Source organism: Zalophus californianus, chromosome 6, assembly GCF_009762305.2.
Source record: "Zalophus californianus isolate mZalCal1 chromosome 6, mZalCal1.pri.v2, whole genome shotgun sequence".
Classification (NCBI taxonomy): Eukaryota; Metazoa; Chordata; class Mammalia; order Carnivora; family Otariidae; genus Zalophus; species Zalophus californianus.
In genome coordinates, this window is record NC_045600.1 from 92,078,585 (window position 1) to 92,102,140 (window position 23,556).

At 38.9% G+C, this 23,556-nt stretch overlaps 2 protein-coding genes across 6 annotated transcripts in view; one reads left to right on the forward strand and one right to left on the reverse strand.

Moving 5' to 3' along the window:
• Nucleotides 1-10,565, reverse strand: part of SPPL2A (signal peptide peptidase like 2A) — a 155,977-nt gene extending 145,412 nt beyond the window's left edge. The window contains exons 1-2 of the mRNA XM_027570769.2: nucleotides 10,413-10,565; nucleotides 9,137-9,279 (exon numbers count right to left, since the gene is read on the reverse strand). The gene's annotated coding sequence lies outside the window, so the exon portion shown is untranslated. The remainder of the gene's footprint in view (nucleotides 1-9,136; nucleotides 9,280-10,412) is intronic.
• AP4E1 (adaptor related protein complex 4 subunit epsilon 1) overlaps nucleotides 1-23,556 on the forward strand; it is a 119,859-nt gene that overhangs the window by 56,624 nt on the left and 39,679 nt on the right. For 3 of the 5 annotated variants that reach the window (XM_027570762.2, XM_027570764.2, XM_027570766.2), the window contains exons 1-6: nucleotides 7,236-7,299; nucleotides 10,626-10,866; nucleotides 12,771-12,842; nucleotides 17,109-17,232; nucleotides 20,892-20,965; nucleotides 21,408-21,529. In XM_027570762.2, the coding sequence (XP_027426563.1) occupies nucleotides 10,717-10,866; nucleotides 12,771-12,842; nucleotides 17,109-17,232; nucleotides 20,892-20,965; nucleotides 21,408-21,529 (542 nt within the window). In that variant the 5' untranslated portion in view covers nucleotides 7,236-7,299; nucleotides 10,626-10,716. Of the gene's footprint in view, nucleotides 1-7,235; nucleotides 7,300-10,625; nucleotides 10,867-10,887; nucleotides 11,160-12,770; nucleotides 12,843-17,108; nucleotides 17,233-20,891; nucleotides 20,966-21,407; nucleotides 21,530-23,556 lie in introns of those variants that run through there. The other 2 variants (XM_027570763.2, XM_027570765.2) reach the window with 2 other exon arrangements.

Below are 23,556 nucleotides of genomic sequence, written 5' to 3' on the forward strand. Positions count from 1 at the left end.
TATCAATTCATCAGTTGATGGACACTTAGGCTGTTTCCATATTTGGGCTATTGTAGTTGTGCTGCTATAAACACAGAGGTGCATGTATCCCTTCGTAGTAGTATTTTTGTTTTCTTTCGCTAAATACCTAATGGTGCAATTGCTGGGTCATAGGGTAGTTCTATTTTTAACTTTTTGAAGAACCTCCATACTGTTTTCAGAGTGGCTGCACCAGTTTGCATTCCCACCAACAGTGCAGGAGAGTTCCCCTTTCTTCACATCCGCACCAACACCTGTTGTTTCTTTTTCTTTTTTTCCCATTTGAAAGTAGTTATTTATTAACTGACCAGAGTACAAAAATAATCATGGTAGATACCTTAGCTCATCCTTCTAATAAGCCTATTGATCTGGTCTTCCCTGTCACCAGCATCTCCACCTTCTACAAAATGGGTGGTCTTTTTCTTCATTTCCCCTCATGGAGAAGATAATTTGAAGGGCCATAAAAAGTTGTTTGCTTCTTTGAAACATTTTCCAACACAATAGATCTCATGAATCAGATCCTCCATGCAGATGATGCCATATTTACCAATCAATGTGTTATCTGTCAGGGCAATTCACTTCGTGTTGATTTTGCCATAACCACACTTGCAGATCAATTCATTCACTGACTTCAGGTTTGGGTACCCCCATGCTATATATGGTTCCACAATCCTTAGCACGTTAACTGAAGCCTTGCTGAGCTTAACAAAGGTGCCATTGAAGATCTGGCGAAGGTGAAGAAGCTGCAACATCTTTCAAACCTTTGGGCTCAGACCACTGATACCTCTGATCCTGATAACAAATGCCAATTTGGTTTCTGCAGGTATGTAGAAGTTGCCAGCTTTTTTTTGCCATCCTCACCCCTCACCATTCAAATCTCAGTTCTGTATATCTACCTATATTCCTTGTGGTAATGCTTAGCTTTTTCATAGATAAGCTTCCTCCTTGCATTTCTTTTGGGCAAACTTCTTTCTTAAGGGTTTCTGGGACAGCAGGAACGTTCTTTTCCCTCTCTTCTCCACCCTCCACGGTTCCAGCTGGAAAAGAGACCTGTTGTTTCTTGTGTTGTTGATTTTAGCCATTCCGACAGGTGTGTGGTGATATCTCATTGTAGTTTTGATTTCTATTTCCCTGATGATTAGTGATGTTGAGCATCTTTTCATGTGTCTGTTGGACATCTGTATGTCTTCTTTGTAAAAATGTCTATTCATGTCTTCAGCCCATTTTTTAATGGGATTATTCATTTTTTGTGTGTTGAGTTTTATAAGTTCTTTATATATTTTGGATATTAACCCTTTATCACATATGTCATTTGCAAATATCTTCTATTTCAAAGGTTGCCTTTTAGTTTTATTGATTATTTCCTTCATTGTGCAGAAGTTTTTATTTTGATGAAGTCCCAATAGTTTATTTTTTGCTTTTGTTTCCCTTGCCTCAGGAGAGATATCTAGTAAGAAGTTGCTATGGCAGATATCAAAGAGATTACTGCCTGTGTTCTCTCTAGGATTTTAATGGTTTCATGTCTCACATTTAGGTCTTTAATCCATTTTGAATTTATTTTTTTTAAAGATTTTATTTATTTATTTATTTATTTATTTATTTGACAGAGAGACACAGAGAGAGAGGGAACACAAGCAGGGGGAGTGGGAGAGGAGAAGCAGGCTTCCCGCTGAGCAGAGAGCCCAATGTGGGGCTCGATCCCAGGACCCTGGGACCATGACCTGAGCCGAAGGCAGATGCTTAACGACTGAGCCACTCAGGCGTCCCTTGAATTTATTTTTTGTGTATGGTGTAAGAAAGTGGTCCAACTTCATTATTTTGCATGTTGCTGTCCAGTTTTCCCAACACCATTTGTTGAGGAGACTTTCTCCCCATTGCATATTCTTTCCTGTTTTGTTGAAGATTAATTACCATGTAGTTGTAGGTTCATTTCTAGGTTTTCTATTCTGTTCCATTGATCTGTGTGCCTATTTTTGTGCTAGTACCAAACTGTTTTGATCACTACAGCTTTATAATATAACTTGAAGTCCAAAATTGTGATGCCTCCAGGAAAGCTGGACATTTTAGATAAAATTCTGTAGCAAATCTGGTTTCTGATTTCTAGCCCCAGTGATAGTTGTTGCTGTTTTCCCCTTTGCTTGTTTGTTTTTTTTAAACTTGCCTGGACTAAACCTGTGGCTGTCTCCCTCACATTGTGTGCTTACTGATGTCTCTGGCTTTTTAGCGGTCATCCTGTACCTGCATAGCTTAGTGGTTAGTCCAGGATTCATCAGAGGTTGTGCTCAAACACACAGAGCTGGTACGACTTGCATTCTCTGCTATTAGATATATGTGTGGTTTGGAAAGAACTTTCACATTTTAGGCAGTTCTCACATCTGCTTAACTTTTACTTTCCAACAGGACCTGTTATGTTTCCTCTGTGTACATGCAGCCTCTGGTTGGCCAGTGATGGATGGAGAGCCACTATCTATGACTATCTATTTCCTGATCTCTCTTTTATATTACTGGCTAATCCTTGATCCATTGCTTACCCCAATCAGGACCGCAACCTCAGGCCAGCAGATGCCACTGATTTTTCACATTTGTCTCCAAATTAAAAGAGGTTTTCATTACTTGCTCCACCTTGATAGATTATACCACCAATCAAACTTATAGGGCAGTGGGGCATGGAGGAGTAGCCTCTGGGACAAATGACACAGAATCCATTTTTACCTGATGTGTAGAATTTTTAAAGAATTGACACTTCTCAATTTGTATCTGATTGATTTCTAGAGCACTGAAATGGATATTTTTGATAATTTTGCTTTATACTTGTTTTCCATAGAGAGGATTTGCTTATCTCCTTTCTTCATCAATGTGAGAAGTCTTGCCCTGAAATCCATTTTTATGTTAGATAAAACTCTGTTTATCAAGCAGGTATTTATGAGATACTAGCTTGTTGGTTGGTAAAAAATCTGTTTCATAGGTTGCAAATATTTGGGAAATGTTGAGTTAAACAAAATTAAATGGGGTTCTTTATTATAGGACTTCACAGGGTCATGAATATGCCAAGATACATTGCACATCTCTAAGAGCAGGGCTGTGAGTAGAATAATAGTATGAAGCATTTTCCAGTTAATTTAGCCACAGAATACCTTTTACAATGAATTTCTTTTAACAAGTTAAGAAACACTGGTAAATGTTAGGACAAATGAACCGCTTAGACTTTAGGACAAATTTAGGGATTAGTTTTAATGGAGATGGTCATCAATGGGTACTTTATATTCCCATAGATTATTGCCAGTAGTGGGGAACTAATAACCAGATGTTCTCCTAGTGTGTCTTTTTTCTCATAATTCTTTCTCTGATTCTGCTTTAATCCCTGACACTCTCAGCTCCCACAAATCCCATTTCTGAGGCAAACGCATTTAATCTACCTTGACAGAGAAGGTAGAGTTGGGACCTGGACGGACCTCTGAGTTCCTAGTTCCTTGCTTCCTTCCTAAAAAGGTTTTAATTTTCCTTATGATTATAAAAGTAATATATAATCATTTTTAAAAATTCAATAAATACCAAAAAGCATAAAGAAAAATATACAGAGTAATCATAATTCCACTATCCTAGGTAACCACCTTTAACACTTGGGTATTTATATGTCCAAATATTTTTCTATATACACCCTTTAAGAAATGTAAAATGAATACTTATTAAGTGTCAGGAATTGTGCCAGGTGCTAGGAAAATGGTGGTAAACACTTAATCCCTGCCTTCAAGTTGCATTTAGTCTAGTGGGGAGAAAGACATTAAATAAATCCAGCAAATAATTCTATACTTACAAATTGTGGTAAGTGTGAGATTGACATGTATTTTGTCAAAGATAGACTCAAACCATACATACATTTTTTTTTTTTTTAAGAGAGAAATCGGGGGAAGCACAGAGGGCGAGGGAGAGAGAGAATCCCAAGCAGGCTCCACACAGGGCTCAATCTCACGACTCTGAGATCATGACCTGAGCTGAAATCAAGAGTCCGATGTTTAACCAACTGAGCTATCCAGGCACCTCCATACATACATATGTTTTATAACCTGTTTTCTTCACTTACATCAATGGATCATGAATATTTTCCCATGACAATAAATACATATTCTGTACTAGAATTGAGAATAAGAAAAACATGCTCCTATCTCTGAGGGTTTGGTTCTAACTGGGGAGAGAGACATATAAATAGATCATTTCAATTCAATTTTAGTAGGGGTTGTATAAGGTACAAACATGGGGCAGGGAAGGCTTCATAGGGGAAGTGACTGCCTGAGTAGTGTTTTAAAGGATAAATAGAAATTTTCTAGTTAAGAGTAGAAGAATATACCAAGCAGTCAGCATGTGCAAAAACATGAAAATTAAAAGCGTGGCATACTTAGAGAACTGATGGCAGCTTGATATTGCTAAAACAAAAAAATGCTAACCTAAGCCTAGTAGGAGAGAATGCCAGAGAGGCAGGCAATGGGAAAGCTACCAAGGCCTATGTCCCCTGGTAAGGAGTTTGCATTTATCCACCTGACTATTTTGAACTGAGAATAACATGATCAGATTTCTGAGATAGAAAGCTCTCTCTGAAGGGTTGGCTGAAAAGAGAAGAAATTGGTGATAGTGGGTGACTAATTAGAATATTTTCACAATAATCCAGGACAGAGACAGTGGCAAGGAAAACGGAGCAATTGGAGGTGTATTAACCATGTTATTAGGGGTAAATGGAAGCAAATTAGCTGGAGTAGGAAATCAGAATAATTGGTGAGAGCTGACAAGAGCTTTGCAGGGAAAACATGACCAGATGCTAAACTCAAGAGCAAAGGGATGAAGAAAGCTAACTGGAGTTTAGAAGTTGAGGAACTTAGGAATAGGAATAGCATAGACTAGACTCCCCTGGAGCCTAGGGGAGAGTCTGGCTGAGGACACAGGGGAGATCTGGAGCCATGGACATTTGCATGTCCTTGGAACTCCCCTTTCACGTGGTTGCCAGACACATTCCCTAGACAGCATGACAACCTTGCAGTAAGTGAGCATGAACAACTGTTGTTTGTCTTTAATAGTCCCATTAAGTGAAGGCAAAAATTTTTGGGAAAATGTTCTATGAAAGAATGATTCCCTGGAGATACATCTTGAGAAGAAGTGGGCTGAATTCTGTGGTCACGCGGTAGAATCTAAGACTTTTGGAGTGAAAGCTAACATGTATGTATAATATATTTCTGAAGAAATAGATTGTAGCCGTTGTTTCTAGGGAAGGGAAGTGGGCAGCTGGGAGATGGGAAGAGAGGAAGATTTTTCTCGGTACCTTTTGTACATTTTGAGTTTTGAGTGAAGGGAATTTAACATCTATTCAAAACAAAAGTTTTTAAAAAGGAAGCTGAGGAAATGCAGAAGAAAAACATTACCTTTTCACACATCTGTATGTATTTCCAAGTGACACAGTCCTGCTTGGAAAGTGGTGGGGCTGCTGATATTCATGTGAGGAATAAACTAGTTTGCCCCACTGCAGTCTTAGGACCACCATACCTTCTTAAAATGTACTGAGACATTTCTCTGCCCTATTTTCACCTCAATGAGAGCCGCCTTCCTCCCTGACTGGAAGAAGAGAGGAAATCCACTTCTAGAGGGTTTAATAGGTTCAATCCCTGTCATTCTGAGTGAAATTACCTGGGATAAAGGTGGAGATGGGAAAAGGAGAACAAAGAGCCCATATTTAGAGAAAAAATGGGCAGTCTAAAATTACAAGCTTCAAAGAGAACATCCATATCCCTTTCATTTCATGGCAGGACTTGGAGCCAGAGTCTCCGAACAGGAAGCCACAGGCAACCTCTTCATTGTCAATCCATAAAAATAAGGGGAAAATGCTCCAAGCTCAAAGTCTAGAGCTAGGACTACAATTTCAGTTCTGCCCCTAAGGTTGTGTGACCTTGGTCAAGTGGCTTCCACAGCCTATGTATCAGTATCCTTTTCTGCAATATTAGGTGATTGGATGCGTGGATGACATCCAAATTTCTTCCAATTTCCACATCCTATAATTATAAATCTTAGCAAGTCTTGCTATATAGTTCTGTAGCTTTTCCTACCAGGCATTTCACTTCTGGCTTTTGACATTTGTTTCTTACCTCTATTATGAACTTCTAGCTTTGCAAGATGGAACCTAGAGGAGGAATGGTAGAAATTGGTGGGGCTTCAACAATCTTTGTGCCTGGATCACACACTGGGTAGAAAGCTCTGGAAGTTGTTCCAGCAACTTCTCCTTCATAATCAGGTCAGTTGGAGATAATTTTGTCTTTTTCCCAAATTTCTCTCTTTCTAAGAACTCTTCTGTCTTCTTCTCTTGCAACCATTCATTTTACCCCTAAACTCCTTTTCTGTTCATTGGCTTGTACTCATGTTATCAATTGACATGACTGAATAATACATATAATTACTTCAATAAATAATTGAGTACCTACCATGTACTAGATAGTTTTCAAACTTTTTGGTCTTAGGACCCCCTCTGCATGTTTGAAAGTTATCAGGGAACTCCAAAAGCTTTTGTTTATATGGGTTATATCTATATATATTTACTAAATTAAAAAATAAAACTGAGAAAAGTTTGAACTATTAATTTTAAAATAGCAAAAAATAGACCCATTATATGTTAATAACATTAAAAAATGAAAAACAGCTATATATTCAAAACAAAAAAATTAGGGAGAGGAATGGCACTGTTTCACAATTTTGCAAATCTCTTTGCTGTCAGGCTTAACATAAAACAGCTGGATTCTCATGCCTGGTTCTTTATTTAATCTGTTGCTTTGGGGTTTGTATTAGTTTCCTGGGGTTGCTGTAACAAATTACCACAAACTTGACTGCTCAAAACAACAGAAATATGTTCTTTTGCAGTTCTGGGGCCAGAAGTCCTACATCAGTTTCACTGGGCCACAATCAAGGTGTGGCAGGGAAGTGCTCCCTCCAGAGGCTCCAGAGGGAACTTCTCTCCTTGCCCCTTCCAAAATCTGGTGGCTGCTAACATTCCTTCATTTGGAAGGAATGAAGCCAGGCTCTTCCCCTATCTCTGCATCAACTGCTCTTTTGTGTGTGCTGGCTAATCTCCTCATGCTTCTTTTTTATAAGGACATTTATGATGGCATGTAGGCTTCACTGGAATAATCCAGGATAATCTCTTTATCTCAAGATCCTTAACCCAGTCCCACCAGCACAAGATTCACTATTCACCGGTTTCAAGACTAGGATGTGGACATACCCTTGGGAGCCATTATCAGCCGACAACAGGTTATTTTGTTTGATGTTTATGAAGAAAATCTGGTCTCACACAGATACGCAGTTTGGGGAAAAAGAGAGTATTTTTATAGCCTTTTCAAATAATTGTGGATATTCTTCTTTAGTACAACACCAAAATTCAACAAGAAATAGTCTCTTAAAGGTTTGTTGCAATGTGGAATTTGAAAACATATCAGTGAATTTTTCTCATGGGTTACATTAAAATCATTGGGCTTTAGGCACTTTAAATGGATCTTTCATCCATTCATAATTTTATAATATCATGCACTGATCATTTGGAAGATACTGGTTCACTGAGTTATACAGATCTTCCAAATGCAGACACATTTAATTATATATGTTCAAAAAATAACATTCATTAATACCACCTCCAATCTTAACAAAACAGTTCTCACATATTGGGAAATTATCAAACTCCTGGTGGTAGAAACACATTCTTCAAAACTGTAATTTTCATATGGAAGCTTAAATTTTATCAGTGGCAACAAATTCAGTTATTTTCCTTCAAGTGATAGACTTGCTGTTCATTTTCAAGAAAGCTACTGTTTGTTAATAAATGAAGAAAAGTGCCTGGTTCAGCTTTCAAGTCAAACAAGTTCACAAGTGCTTTTCCTTGAGGAACCCTGGTTGTGCATCAGAACTGCTTGATGTGTACTTCCCGTTTTGTCACACACTGTATTTAAAAGGAATGTACTGGGATGCCTGGGTGGCTCAGTCGTTGGGCATCTGCCTTCAGCTCAGGTCATGATCCCTGGGTCCCGGGATCAAGCCCCCCACATCGGGCTCCCTGCTCCGCGGAGAGCCTGCTTCTCCCTCTCCCACTGCCTTTGTTCCCTCTCTTGCTCTCTCTCTGTCAAATAAATAAATACAATCTTAAAAAAAAAATAAAAGGAATGTACTGAGAGGTTGAGATTTAACAAAATTAAGAATTCTTATTGCTTTATTAAAGATATTCTAAGGTAAACTGGCTTTCCCCCTCCCCCAATGGGAGTGTATGGTGGTGAAGAGTACAATTTGCAGCCTCTGCCTTGATTTGTGCCAAGGTGCCAGCAGTTTTGCCCAATTTTGCTTTCATACCATTAGTGCAAATATCAGCACAGTTGTTCCAGGATAAACTTACTTTAAAAAATTGGTCAGTGCTCTATTTCAGCACTACTTGTGTTTATTGCCAAGCATTTTATAAAAGATCTTCAAGTATTAGTGCTGACACTGGATAGACACAAGCAAAGCAACAAGCCTAGCTTACATCACATCTATGTTTATATAATTTTTTTGTCCATCTTCAAGGAAATATAATTTTGCAGATGAGATGTTATCACAGTCTTTACATTTGCAACTAAATTTCTTTCTTTTTTTTTTTTTAAGATTTTATTTATTTATTTGACAGCAAGAGAGGGAACACAAGCAGGGGGAGTGGGAGAGGGAGAAGCAGGCTTTCCACGGAGCAGGGAGCCTGATGCAGGGCTCGATCCCAGGACCCTGGGATCATGATCTGAGCCGAAGGCAGACGTTTAACCGACTGAACCACCCAGGCGCCCCGTAACTAAATTTCTAATTTGTTGAGCTATTGCATCTATGGAAAGTAGCTTGGCCATGATTTCTTTGACGGATTTTTCATCCAGGAGGCATTTCCTGAGTAACGTACAGGCTTTATTAGTCTCTCAGTTATCATTTGCCCTTTTGCAGCCAGTGCAACACAATAATTTAACCTGTACGATGCTTCAGTGGGTTTTTCATTTCTAGTTTGAAAAGTGGTAACAAAAACGCTCTGACTTTTAAAGAGCCTACCGTGTTTAAAACATTTAATTCCCTTTCCTTTCTTACTTACAGTTTTGCCCAGAAACTTCCCTTTATCTGAGTCAGAGAATCCTCTGATATTGAGGTCAATGTCACATTTTTCAGCATCTTTAGATGTGGGAAGATTGAGAAAGCAAGTCTTCTAATCTCCTTTTTGTAAGCCAACGAAAGAACCTAAAGTTAAAAAGGGTAGAGACAAAATTTTATTTTGAATAAAATATTAAATTCTAAAAGAATAACAGTTTTAAGTAAAATTTAAACATCTAGAAACTTTTTCAATAAATTAAAAACTATTCTTGGAAAGCAAGTCGACAAAACGAACTTTTTTCTTGCGTTTCTTCATAGGTGTAAGGACAGTTTAGGGATTTCTAAAAGCCATTTATTGGATGATTGACGGGGTTACAGAGATTAGGTATAAGGGAAGATAGCTTTTAAGAACACACTAGAAGTACTAAGGAGAAACAGTTAATCTCTGAGAGCGCACGTTTATACCCTAAGCCTTAGAAGGGTTCCAGAAAACAGAGGAGTACTCAAGCACACATTTCACCAGCCAACAAAGCTCTTAAGTCAACTATCCTCTTGAAAACTTCTCTGTATACTCCTTAAAGGATGAGAGCGAAAACAGCAAACAACATTTAAGTAGTATTAGGCATGTAGCTTTGACTTCGTGGATCCCCTGGAAGGGACCCAGAGACCCTCAGAGGTCACCAGACCGCATTTTGAGAACCACTGTACTAGATTCTGTTCTAGGTAGAAGCTGGGGTAACAGCAATAGATAAACTATCCCCTCCACAGGGGGATAAGGTATTTCTGTAGTGGCCGCCGTGATCAGCTCTGAAATGACAAAGAACGGAGCGCTGGGAGCGGGAAGGGCAGGGACACCTGTCCTCGTCTGCCGGGCAGTCGGCCGGGGGGGGGGGGGTGGCCTCGCGACCACTTCCTTCCCCTTCCCGACTGCGTCTCCAAATCCCCGGAGAAGAGCGGTGGTTAGGAAGCGGCAGCGACCGCGACACCCCGGGGTGAGGAAGCCGCAGGACAGCCGCGCTGTCATTCGACACCGCCGGTGGAACCAGCTCCCTCAGGGCCCGAGGCGCGTGGCGCTGGGGGCCCGCGCCGTCCCGCCCCTCGGGGTGCGGGTGGGGGTTGGTGGGGGCGGATTGCCCGCAGTCCCGCAGCCTGGGAGTGGAGGCCGAATGGGGGCCAGCAATGTGCGCCTCCCGATGCGGTCTCGCGCGGCGCGGAGGCGGCTAAAGGGAAAGGGAGACCTTGGAGGGCGAAGCGTGAGAGGGACCGGCCCCAGCGGCTACCTTAAGAGGGACCCGGCGTGATATGCCAGGGTTGCCATCGAACCCGGACGGTGCGGTCCTTCTCTTCCTCCCTAAGAGGTCACCACCGCGCGCCAGGCGAGCTAGCCGCCCTTCGCCGCGCGGACTCTCGCGCCCTCCGGCGGCCTCTCTTGAGAACGACACTGTCCTTGTCCACGCTGGACGCGAATAAAGATTTCTTCTTCAAACAAACAGGAAGTGTCTACGGAGGCCGGGCCGGCGGCTGGGCAGGGGCCGGGCATGAAGCCGGGCGGCGACCGGATCGAGGGCGGTGGCGGCGGCGGCGATGAGCGACATAGTGGAGAAGACGCTGACGGCGCTGCCGGGACTCTTTTTGCAGAACCAGTCGGTTGGCGGGCCCGCGGGCGTCAAGGCGTCTTTCTCCTCGCGGCTGGGCGGCCTCGTCCGCGGCATCACCGCGCTAACCTCCAAGCACGTAAGTGCTCGCCGGGCGGGGAGGTCGGGGCGCCGGGGGGGAGGCCCCCGCGCTGCGAGGCCCGAGTCCGGCGGCGAGCCTCTGGGGCCGGCCCTCCGGCGGGGCTTACGAACTGCGTGTGTGTCAGTCCGTCCCTGCGTCTGTCTGGAAGCGTCACTTTTCTTCTCGGACCGACAGCCGGGAGGCCGAGTTTCCACAGTTGGCCGTGACACTGAGTCATTATTATCTGGGGCCGGTCTCTTTAATCTTTGAGCCTCCGTGTGTTTCCTGAACGTTGAAGTGGAAAAGTACCAGTACGTATTCCATAGGTTGTTTCGAGGATTAGATGAGCCATCAAGCGAGGGAAAATACCGAGTGCTGTGGGAGTGTCAGCATTGTTTACCTTCTACAAAGTTTCTTTACAGGTTCTTTCTCTCCAGTTCTTTCACACATCGGAACACACCCCGTCCTCTGAACCTATTGTTCAACATCTTTGGGGAGCTTGAGGTTCTTACGTTAGACCAACCGGGTGGGCAAAGAAAAAGCGTTAATTCTCCCAAAATGTAAAATTTGTTATCTCAGCCTCAGATGGGCTTTGAAAATGACAAAATTAGAAAGTATTAAGTTTCCACAAACTTTGATAGTTGAACGGATTGTGTAAGATACTTTGTTATGTCGTAATTTGCTCAAAAGTTAATTTATGAAAGAGGTTATGTGTTAGACACTGAGGAAAAAGAGTAAAACAAATTTTCTTTTCCCCAAGGAATTGGTCCTTCATCTTGGGCTTAAGACGGGTATAAACAATATACAATGACATATAAGTGCCCAATATACAATGACATATAAGAGAGAAGGAATGACAGAGAGAAGAATTTTCTTCAAAATGCCCTTGGGGTTTAAAACATTCTTTTTAAGCTGAAATAAGATGATGCTCTGCTGGATGCTGTATTTCTGCTTCACATTCAGAAATCATTATTTATGGACATAATACTGTTTGTCTTAACATTTTGTCCTTTACTAATTTCTGTGAGATTCTGAGTGAAATATTTTTAAAAATTATTTTTGGTCTTAAATTGCATTTGAAACTGTACATAAGATATCTAAATGTGGCAGAATCTCACGAGTAGTTCTTGAGTAAGCTACCTAATGGACATCTGCTGATTCAGTGTGTAATTTAAAGATAGCATTCTGTTAGCCAAAAATGGGGCCAGTATTCAAGTGTGCGAAGGAGATGAAATACAGTGCAGGCAGTAGAAGTAATCACATTGGTGTATTTGTTGTGTGTATGAGAGAGAGATGGGAAGTGAGGAAAAGGATCTGAGGAATAAGGAGGAAAGAAGAGGGAAGAGTGTAGCTTAAGGGAAAAAGACTGATTTCTGTTTCTTCCTTCTTACCCTGTTTCTCTTTTCTATGAAGACTTTTTACTTTTATTTATTTCTTAAGATCTTTTTAAGTTACCTCTACACCCAATGTGGGGCTCAAGCTCAGAACCCCAAGATGAAGAGTTGCATGCTCCACTGACTGAGCCAGCCAGGTGCCCTAGGACTTTTTACTCTTAAAGGGAAGGTGTGAGAACCTTATTCTGGACCAGTACATGAAAAATGTCTTCTTTCTCTCCACCTTTAATTCAGAACAAAGCAAAGCAAAACAAAACAAAAAATATTTTCTGCTAAACTGTCCTTGAGGGGACAGTAATTAAGTGAAGGAAAGAGGAATGGTGGATTATTCTTTCCAGGAATGATTGGGAGGGTTTGGAGAAATGCCTTTAGGCTAATCTTAAGCACGTAATTTTTAGAATTGTCCTTTAAAATAACGTTTATTTTTTTTTGTTTAAAGTATTATGAATTATATTTTTCTTATTAAGAAATATTGTTACAGTTTGAAAAGATCATTATTTGTCCATTTAAATACTTTCACTTTTTTAGGAGGAAGAGAAACTAATCCAGCAGGAACTGAGTAATCTGAAAGCAACTGTTTCTGCTCCTGCAACAACACTGGTAAGTTTGCATAGTCAGTGCCAGTACATTTTATATTTGAAATCTGGTCCACTGTGGAGTCTGTAGTGGCATCTAATTGATCAGTTGCTAAAATCTAGTTTATCATAGTCACAATCAGTTATGGATGGTAGCAAGTCAGACATCAGCTTAAGTTTTTTATTATTGACTGGCTGCACCATAGCAAGACGTGCTTGAGTGATGTCAATTCACTGCCAGCGTGATGATAATTACATAAATGTGGCAATACTCATGGGACCCCAGTGCTGAACTTACTGTTTTAATGTTGTGCACTGGGAAAAGGTTATGATACATCATTTAAGGTAATATTTTCAGTCCTGAATTGGTATATTATAGATCTCTCATTTTACTATTCTACATCATCTTGGAATATAGGTGAACAAGGTAGAAAAATGGTTTTCTTGCCGTAAAAAAGTGTATTGCACAACAGCTAAATCAAGTTCCAGTTATTTTAGAACTTGAGTTCCATGTAACTTGATTTCTCAAACAGCATTCTTTTAGCAGCTATTTAGTGAATAGCTGCTATATGCAGGCCACTGTCCCCACATAGTTAGATTAAGACCTAAGTTTTTTCTTTTAATTTTCATGTGGCTTCATATAATGAGATTTTGCCAAGCAACATTATTCAGCAAATATTTAGTGAGTGCCTTCTATGTGTAAGTCACTGTGGAAGTATTCTCCCTCTTCTAATAAAAATATTGGGGTGATCATTTTGCATGAACACAATAGTGTACATGAATAACATTTCTTCTTTGGGGGGTTATTTTTATTATTATTTTATTATTTTATTTTATTATGTTAGTCACCATACAATACAGCACCAGTTTTCTTTTTGTTTTTTTTTTTTTAAAGAGAGAATGAGAGAGAGAGAGAGAGCACATGGCGGGGGGGGGGGGGTCAGAGGGAGAAGCCGACTCCCTGCTGAGCAGGGAGCCTGATGCGGGACTTGATTCTGGGAGTCCAGGATCATGACCTGAGCTGAAGGCAATCGCTTAACCAACTGAGCCACCCAGGCGCCCCACAGCACCAGTTTTCGATGCAGTAATCCATGATTCATTGTTTTTGTACAACACCCAGTGCCCCATGCAGTATGTGCCCTCCTTAATACCCATTACCGGGCTAACCCATCCCCCTAACCCCCCTCCCCTCTAAAACCCTCAGTTTGTTTCTCAGAGTCCATAGTCTCTCATGGTTTATCTCTCCTTCCGATTTCTCCCCTTCATTTTTCCCTTCCTTCTCCTAATGTCCTCCATGCTATTCCTTATGTACCACAAATAAGTGAAACCATATGATAATTGACTTTCTCTGCTTGACTTATTTCACTTAGCATAATCTCCTCCAGTCCCATCCATGTTGATGTAAAAGTTGGGTATTCATCCTTTCTGATGGCTGAGTAATATTCCATTGTATATATGGACCATGTCTTCTTCATCCATTCATCTGTTGAAGGGCATCTCGGCTCTTTCCACAGTTTGGCTATTGCGGACATTGCTGCTATGAACATTGGGGTGCATATGGCCCTTCTTTACACTACATCTGTGTCTTTGGGGTAAATACCCGGTAGTGCAATTGCTGGGTCATAGGGTAGCTCTATTTTTAATTTTTTGAGGCACCTCCACACTGTTTTCCAAAGTGGCTGTACCAACTTGCATTCCCACCAACAGAGTAAGAGGGTTCCCCTTTCTCCACAACCTCTCCAACATTTGCTGTTTCTTGCCTTGTCCACTTTTGCCATTCTAACTGGTGTCTCAGTGTGGTTTTGATTTGAATTTCCCTGATGGCTAATGATGATGAACATTTTTTCATGTGTCTGTTAGCCATTTGTATGTCTTCTTTGGAGAAGTGTGTGTTCATCTCCTCTGCCCGTTTTTTGACTTGAACATTTTTAAAGTCTAAGAGAATGTATATATTTCCTTTTATGATCATAGAAATATTTGGACAAATGAAGCTCAAAGCATAGTTAATCTGATATATTTATGTGTATATAGGTATATATGTGTGTGTGTGTGTGTTTAGATATGTATATGTGTGTATATGTATGAAATCATTGTGGTATTTATTCATGATACTTGATAGAAATGTTAAGCAGAAATGGTTTCTCTCCTTTTACTTTGTTTGATTTCCATTTTTTATAATTGACACATCTGGAGAAATAAGATAAATAGGTAGAAGTTAGGGAGCCAGAGTTTGGAAGGAAGATTTTGTAATAATTATAGACATCCAACTCTGGGCATGCTTTTTTTTTTTTAAGAGAGAGAGAGCAAGAGAGCATGATAGGGCAGGGGCAGAGAGAGAAGGAGAGAGAGAATCTCAAGCAGGCTCCATGCTCAGCTTGGAGTCCCATGCAGAGCTCCATCCCATGACCCTGAGATCATGACCTGAGCCAAAATCAAGAGTCGGATGCTTAACCAACTGAGCCACCCAGGTGCCTCTCTGGGCATGCTTTATTGTCTGTCCCTGAGGTGGTTGGGTAGAGGTTGCATGACAGTTTGTTAGAGAAATTGTAAAAAAAAATTCTGCTTTGGGGAATGGACTTCTCTAAAACTAGGAGAATAATAATGTATGCAATATAATTTTTTTTGAAACATTTATTTATCATAGTTCTGGAAGCTGGAAGTCCAAGATTTAGTTCCTGGTGAGGGGCAATATAATTTTAATTAAATAGAGCTCATAATGACCTTTGAAAGACTCTGAGATAAAAAGTTACAAAACCGGGATGCCTGGGTGGCTCAGTTGGTTAAACGGCTGCCTTCAGTTCAGGTCATGATCCTGGGGCCCTACATCGGGCTCCCTGCTTAGCGGGGAGCCTGCTTCTCCCTCTCCTGCTCCCCCTGCTCTCTCTCTGTCAAATAAATAAATAATAATTAAAAAAATCTTAAAAAAAAAGTTACAAAACCAGGGATGATACTTAATGGATTAGATGAATACTTTCACTCCTTATTGATGTGGAAGCTTTTTATTTATTTGAGAGAGAGGGAAAGCATGACAGAGCATGAGTGGGGAGGCCCAATCCCAGGACCCTGGGACCATGACCTGAGCCCAAGGCAGATGCCCAACCGACTAAGTCACCCAGGGTCCACAGATGTGGAAGCCTTTGAAGAAGAAGTTCCAGTATCTTTTAAGCTTGTTTTTTTCAGTATTTAGTAGTCTTAACATACTAATGAATTAACTTTTATTACTTTAAATGTAAGTGACCTGAATTTTGTGTAATATACTAACTCTAGTTAATTTTTAGATATTAAAATAGGCTCTGGGCTTATTTTGAAACACATTTTATTTATATTTTTTATTTATGATTAAAATTTGCTATAAATATTGCAAATGCAAATATTATTATGCTAATAAAACAAATTGTAGAATCTCCTAAAACAATTTATTAGCTTGTGTTGTAAATATTGAAAGACCCAGTTAAAAAATTAAATATTGGAATAGTAATATGATTAATGATATCATGCCCTTCAGTTCCTGATAACTGAGAGTTATTTAAAAAGAATGCCTGTAAAACAAACTATTGCATATTATGTACAGCAAAATAAATCTGAAGAAAGTTTGGGTGCAATTTGGTTTTTAAATATAAAAATTATTTTCTTTACAAATTATTACCAACTTTTGGGAATTTTATGGTTGTTTTCATTTGGCAAAGTATATTAAAATGATGTGCTCCAATCTAGAAGCCAAGTCATATTACCATGGGTGAAATTTTGTCTGAAGACCATGTGTCTCATCTTATAACCAGACTTTACACAGGGACACCTAGAACTAGAAAGAGCTATAGTTGGGACGCCTGGGTGGCTCAGTCAGTTGAGTGTCCGACTCTTGATTTTGGTTCAGTCATGATCTTGGGGTCTTGAGATCGAGCCGGACGTTGGGCTCCATGCTGAGTGTGGAGCCTGCTCAAAAGTCTCTTGCTCCCTCTCCCTCTGCCCCCCACCTTGCTTGCGCACATGCACGCTGTCTCTCAAATAAATAAATAAATCTTAAAAAAAAAAAGAAATAGCTACAGTTGATTTATTTTATAATGTTGCCATTAACAAAATGTTAAAATAATTTTACTAAAATCAATACTGTTGGTAAGCTAAGTTTTGGAGCAACTTTTATTTATAAAGTTTGACTTCAGGTTATGAATTTATATGTGTATGTTTTTTTCTTCAATGCCAGGATTAAGGGATTTCCCTGTGAAAGCAACATAATTTAAAAAAAATCAAAGTATTCTATATTTATGCAGTTACTGGATATTTTGCTTTGCAGAAAATGATGAAGGAATGTATGGTGAGACTTATATATTGTGAAATGCTTGGATATGACGCTTCCTTTGGCTACATACATGCAATCAAGTTGGCACAACAAGGAAACCTTTTAGAAAAAAGAGTAGGTATGTATGTGTGTAAGATTTTTATACTTAATGTTGCCCTTAAAGTTCCAGCAACTATGTAAAATCAATGATGGTGGGTATATAGTGTGTTTTTAGAACACTGCCTTGTAATTTCCAAAGCTTTAGAAGAGAACACTTGAAAAACTCAAACCTATAAGTGAAATCAGTCTTACTGATCCATAGCATTTTGGAAATTTGGAGATTAAAAATTGCCTGTTTTTGTGATAGATGACTATCTGTATTTGTCAAAACTCATTAAGCCATACACTTAAAAAATGAGTGAATTTTCTTGTGTGTAAATTATACCTCAATAAAGCCGATTTTAAATTCTGTCTGACCTCATCAGTTTAATGATCAAAAATGTTTCTTTATAGAATTAAAAACTGAAATTGACTTGAATAATATTAAATATACTGTTTTTAGTTTCATAAATGTTAGCTGTGAGGATTAGAGGTATCTTTTAAAAAGTTTTGGCTCTTTAATCAACCTTTAGGGCTATTAGGAAATATCCTTTAAATTAAGGACTTAAATCTTTTACTCATGTAGGTTCAGCTGTGTATCAGAACCCAAGAAGGAAACACATGAGAGTAATAGAGGAGTACAACATGTTCTTTATTCAGAGGAGTTGATAGTGTAATGTTTTCAAGGACCAGCATTCTTCACAAATTATATTCACCTCTGTCAGATGATGGGGTGGGGGGAGGAGATATTTTGGTAAAGATTCTGAGACTAGGTACACCCAGTATTCTATTTATTGAAACTCACTCCACTCTTCTAGATTTGTTGTATTCTTCCCTCCAAGGGGAATGTCCTCTGGCATCCTGTCTGTCCCTCTCTGTATTCCAAATCAAGTTTTAACTCTTCTGTGATCACTTGGGTGGCTTTTACCATCTGTCATCTTACGGTGTTGCCTTTTCATGTATTAATGTTTTAGCTCTCGAACTAATTCTAAGATCCCTAAAGGCAGGGAAATTTTTGAAAACAATAGGTAGTCAATATTAGATGGTTGGTGCTCTAATTTTGTACAGCTGTTGCTATGTTGTGCTTCTTAGACTTTCATATAATTTTTTTCATTTTCTACTTAATTTAAAAAATATAAAAAGTGTTTCATTGTTCAAAAGTTAAGACCTTATTAAAAGGTATAATCAAAGAAGTCTCGCTTTTATCTCTAGCCCCTCTTACCCAGTTTGTTCCTTACTCCCATAGGTAACTATTTTCATTAGTTTCTGATTAATCTTTCCATTGTTTCTTTTTGTAAAACAAGCAAATGCACCTTTATACTCAAACCCTCTCTCTTATACTAAAGATAGCATGGCTATATAGATTATTCTATGCCTTGTTTAGACATCTTCATACTTTTCTACAGTTGCATCATTTTCATTGGATGGATGGATAGGCCATAGTTTTTTCAACCAGGTCTCTATTGGTGGACATATGGGTTATTTTTTATTTTTTGCTTTTGTAAATAATGTTGCAGTGAATAACCTTGTACATGTGTTATTCATAGTTATAGAAATTTTAACAGAGACCTTGGACTCATTTTTATTGAGGTTTATGATCTTTGGGAAATATTTTATTTTTTTATTTTATTTATTTTTTTAAATGTTTTATTTATTTATTCATGAGAGAGAGAGAGAGAGAGAGGCAGAGGCAGAGGGAGAAGCAGGCTTCCTGCCCAGCAGGGAGCCCGATGCGACACTCGATCCCAGGGTCCTGAGCCGAAGGTAGACACTCAACCATCTGAGCCACCCAGGCGCCCCTGGTATTTGGGAAATATTTTATTGCCGTGTAGAGGGACATATATCTGTAGCTATCAGACATTTTTTATGTGTGCTAATAAATAGAAGTGTTTTTTTTTTAAGATAGCATTTAAACCTATATGTCTTCACTCTGGTGCTATTGCCTCTTCAGCTCCCTAGAGATTTCTGAGAATAGCTTTGGTGCTTTCTCTGATGGAGACGCCTTCTTATTTTTTATAGGAATATTGTTGAATAAAATACATTTCAGTACATTAGATCAGGTATTATGTTAGGTGCTTCATCTTGCGAGATAGGAGAAAACTGAGGCTCAGAAAGGTTAAGTCACTTGTCCAAGGTCATACAGCTAGTAAATGGTGGATCCTGAATGTAAACCCAAGTTTCTATGAGTCAAAGCTTGTGTTCTTAGCCTATATGTCACTCTTTTATATCAAACATATTCCATAATCATAGTCATTATTCTCTGTCTTCTGGAACCTTTTCATCTTTTGAGTCACCAAATATTCTCTCCCCTGTTTCCTGAGTGTCAAAATAGTTAGGATATTTTTTATAACAGATAGAATTAGGGTTTTTTTGAGATGGTCTTTGAATTTGTTTATCTTCTCATACCTTGATATTGGTGACTTGGGTGTGGGTGGTACTACAGCTGATCGAGTGAGTTCTCAGCAATCTGATAAGACTTAATCTCTTTAAATGCTCCCTAGGGCTGTTCTCAATTCTTTCTTGCCCCTGGTTATATTCTTTTTTCTTTCTCCTGCTGCTACTAATTGGTTGTGCAAATAGGTAGTTTTTAACAGCTTTCCCATGATTCCCAGCAGACACACACACACACACACACACACACGCACACACACACGCACGCACACACAGCGTGTGGATAATGATGGGGACAGTTGACATTAGAATTCCTAATGAGAGGACTGAAGAGTTGGGAAGAATGGAAAACAGTGAGGGTGGAAGTCAGGGAATGGGACCTCCGTGTAGGCTGTGTGGAGAGACTGGACAGCATAGGTATTAAAATGTGAGCTAATTCCTTCTGACTGGGTGTGAGTGTTGGCTCTACTGTGTACTCGCCATAGACTTTGTGCAGTTACCCTTTTCAGGCCTCATATTCTTTTGGGGGTAATAATACTTCATAGAGTTGTGAGGATTGGATGAGGTGAGGCTTGTAATGTACTGACCCATAGTAACTGTCTTACAAATGTTACAGTATGAAAGGGTGACAAGAAAATGACTTGGAGTATCTAGAGTCCATGTACATGGCATCTGTCATAGTATTAATGTATTTCCTCAATCCTGAGATGTACTTTTTTATGTTTTAATATTGAAATAAATATGCTTACTTAAATCAGTGATTACATTTAATGTGGTAGACAGTGCTTCTTTCCTCAACAACTGTTATTCCTTCAGTAGTGTATCTTCATATTGAGAAAATAGGGTATTGTTTATGGCTTAATATATGATTTACACCATATAGGTTGGTATTGGGTGGCTCATTCAATAATAAATAGCCAGTAACTCCCTAGTGACTATAGTGTAGCTATTAGTTTTTGAACAGTTGTATGTTTGAAAATATTTTGATTGATTGTGTAGAGATACGCACAGAAGAGAGAAGGCATATATTTCTTATGTCATTTATAGGACTTTAAGTTGGTACAGATAGCCTCTTTTTCATTTCAGGTATATCCTGTGATACATAATTATGAAAGATTTTAGGATAAAGAACATCTGAAATCTTCCTGAAGTTTTTGAACCTCATATTTTACAATCCGTCTTTATAGTTACCTGTAGCTGTTATCTTTGACACTTAAATTTTTGAATATATTATTGCTTTGTTTAATTTCTTGGGAAAAGTTCATTTTTGGCAGCTAATAATGAGACTTTTCCCCTCAAATTTTATAGGTTATTTGGCTGTTTCTTTATTTCTACATGAAAATCATGAACTGCTGCTTCTCCTTGTGAATACAGTTGTGAAGGTACTGTATTGTATGTTGATAAATATGAAGTCTTAAATTATTCTTCCAGGCAGCTGACATTTCACCTCAATCATATTGAATTAGATATTTTTGGAAGAAGCCAGGCTTACAGAATGGGCTTAGAAAGATCTTTTGGATCAGTTTCTGAGTTTATAAAATGAGGCTAATAATAGAACTTAATCCAGTTGTAAGGGTTAAATGAAACATGCTCCTGCTGCTGTTGTTATGGTTTCATTTGAAAGCAGATCCCTAGATTTTTAGTCAGATGCACTTTTCCCGCTGTTGTCTTGCTGTTGTCTTTTTCTCCAGGATCCGTACTGAATGTACAAATGAATTAGAAAGTTAGTAGAAAACTGTTAAGTATGTAGGACCATTGCCATGTTGAACTCACTGAGTTTCAAAATTTGCACTGAATCTTTTGTTTGCTTAATCATTACATCAGGATTTGCAGAGCACTAACCTGGTAGAAGTGTGTATGGCACTTACTATTGTCAGCCAGATTTTCCCTCGAGAAATGATTCCAGCTGTTCTTCCATTAATTGAAGATAAACTTCAACATTCTAAGTAAGTAAATTATTTTTGGATACATGGCTATAATATATATTTCAAAACAAAAATTCAAACTAAAAAATTTATTATAACTTTAACTTAATGCTATTAGGGTGGAGGCTATCCTTTGACTGCCACATACAATGCAAAAAATCTCTGATAGCATCATCCTTTATTTTATGTGGGTTCGAGAAAGTGCCAGGCAGCTTTCTAAAGTTAAACTGAGAGGCAGTGAGGTTTAGTGTCAGGAATCTGTGGCTTTCCTCTCAGTTCTACCACAAACCAGCAGTGGTCCTCTTTTTCCTTTGGCTCTGTGGGTTTGGTTGAAGCATGTTAGTTTTCACAAAGTTGTTTTAAGGATAAAGTGAAATAATGGAAAAAATCTGGCAGTGGTTCAAGTACTATGAATGCAGAGCTTCAATGTATTGGGGTTGATTTCATAGCAAAACTGCAGCGTTCAAATTCTATTTTATAGCAGAGTATATCCAGATAAACCTTAACTTGTAGTATTTTGCTAATCTTATAAGATTCCTTAATTCTCTTTATCAGCTTGACTTACTTTTTCACCAATTATTTTTTTTTAAAGATTTTATTTGTTTATTTAAGAGAGAGTGAGAGCAAGAGCAAGAAAGCACAAGCGGGGTGAGGGACAGAGGGAGAAGCAGGCTCTTCACTGAGCAGGGAGCCCGATGCTGGGCTTGATCCCGGGACTCCCGGATACTGACCTGAGCCGAAGGCAGTCACTTAACCGACTGAGCCACCCAGGTGCCCCTGTTTTGTTTTGGGTTATTTCATTTTTGTTCTGTTTTCAACCAAGCGCCTTAACTTCATAACCTTTAGGGCTAGGAAAAAGTTTGCAATCACTTTTTCCTTTTTTTTTTGTGATGACAGTATTTTAGTTATATATACATTCTTAATATTTTTTTGTTATACATGCAATATTTATTTTACATGTCTCTTTAAGCTAGTATTTTTAGTGTTCTGACATTATAAAATGTTGTCTTATGATTTGTATTCTTTCAGAAATTTTGGACCATGAATCTTCTGGCTAAAATGATAGCTCTTACTAAGAATTATAGAATAACTTCATAGGCTTTTCAGACTTGCTTTAATGTTTTATTTATGTCAGATTTGTGTTGAGAACAAATGATGGCTATAGACAATTAATTACTGGAAGTAAAATACTGTTTTTCTTAGATAATTACAGGTTGATCTGATCATAGCAGAGCATTATTTTTATGCAATTTTTCCATATCCCCATTGTTTTGTGGTAATCAAATACTGAGCGTTTGTATGAAATCCTTCTGAGAACTGCATTTTTCCTCATTGCTTCCCATGTACTCTAATTTCAAAACCTGGCCTCTCCTGTCTTCCCCCAGTTAGACTTTTTGAAACTCTGCTTCTGCTGTTGTGGCCATACCTAACTCCATGCAGAAGAACATAGGTAGGCCAGTGGATGTCACAAACATGTGACTTGGACTTGACTTTCGAATTTCACCATGCCAGCCTCTGTCCAGGTCCCCTGATGTCTTTTGTTAGGCCTGCGGATTCCTGAGCCTGTTGAGTGTTTGCCTCCTTTTATCCTACTTCATTTACCTATTCTCTCTCAGAACTGAAATTGGTTAACACTCAATAGCAATACACTGAGATGTAGTTTACAGCCACCATAGTATGAATGATATTAATGGCAAATCTTGTGTTAGTCTGCTTTTGCTCTCTCTGTAAAAAGAATTTTCCATCATCGCATAGTTTGGCTAGGAAGATAGTGAGTTGCTTGTTAATGGAATTTAGAAGAAGCTAAGTTTGACATTTGTTAGAAATTTATAAAAGGTATTCTTGACTGGAACACAGAGGATTGCATTGAATAATCTCAATTTTGAGATTCTGTGATTTAAGGTAACAGAAATACCTAAAAGTAAATATTTCACTTTTGTGACACTTGCTGCTGTTATGAGCACTGCCAGCATAGCCTGCAAATATGAAGTATTTAGAAATAGGCACATGAGTGAGAATAACAAGGAATATACCTCCTTGGAAATTAC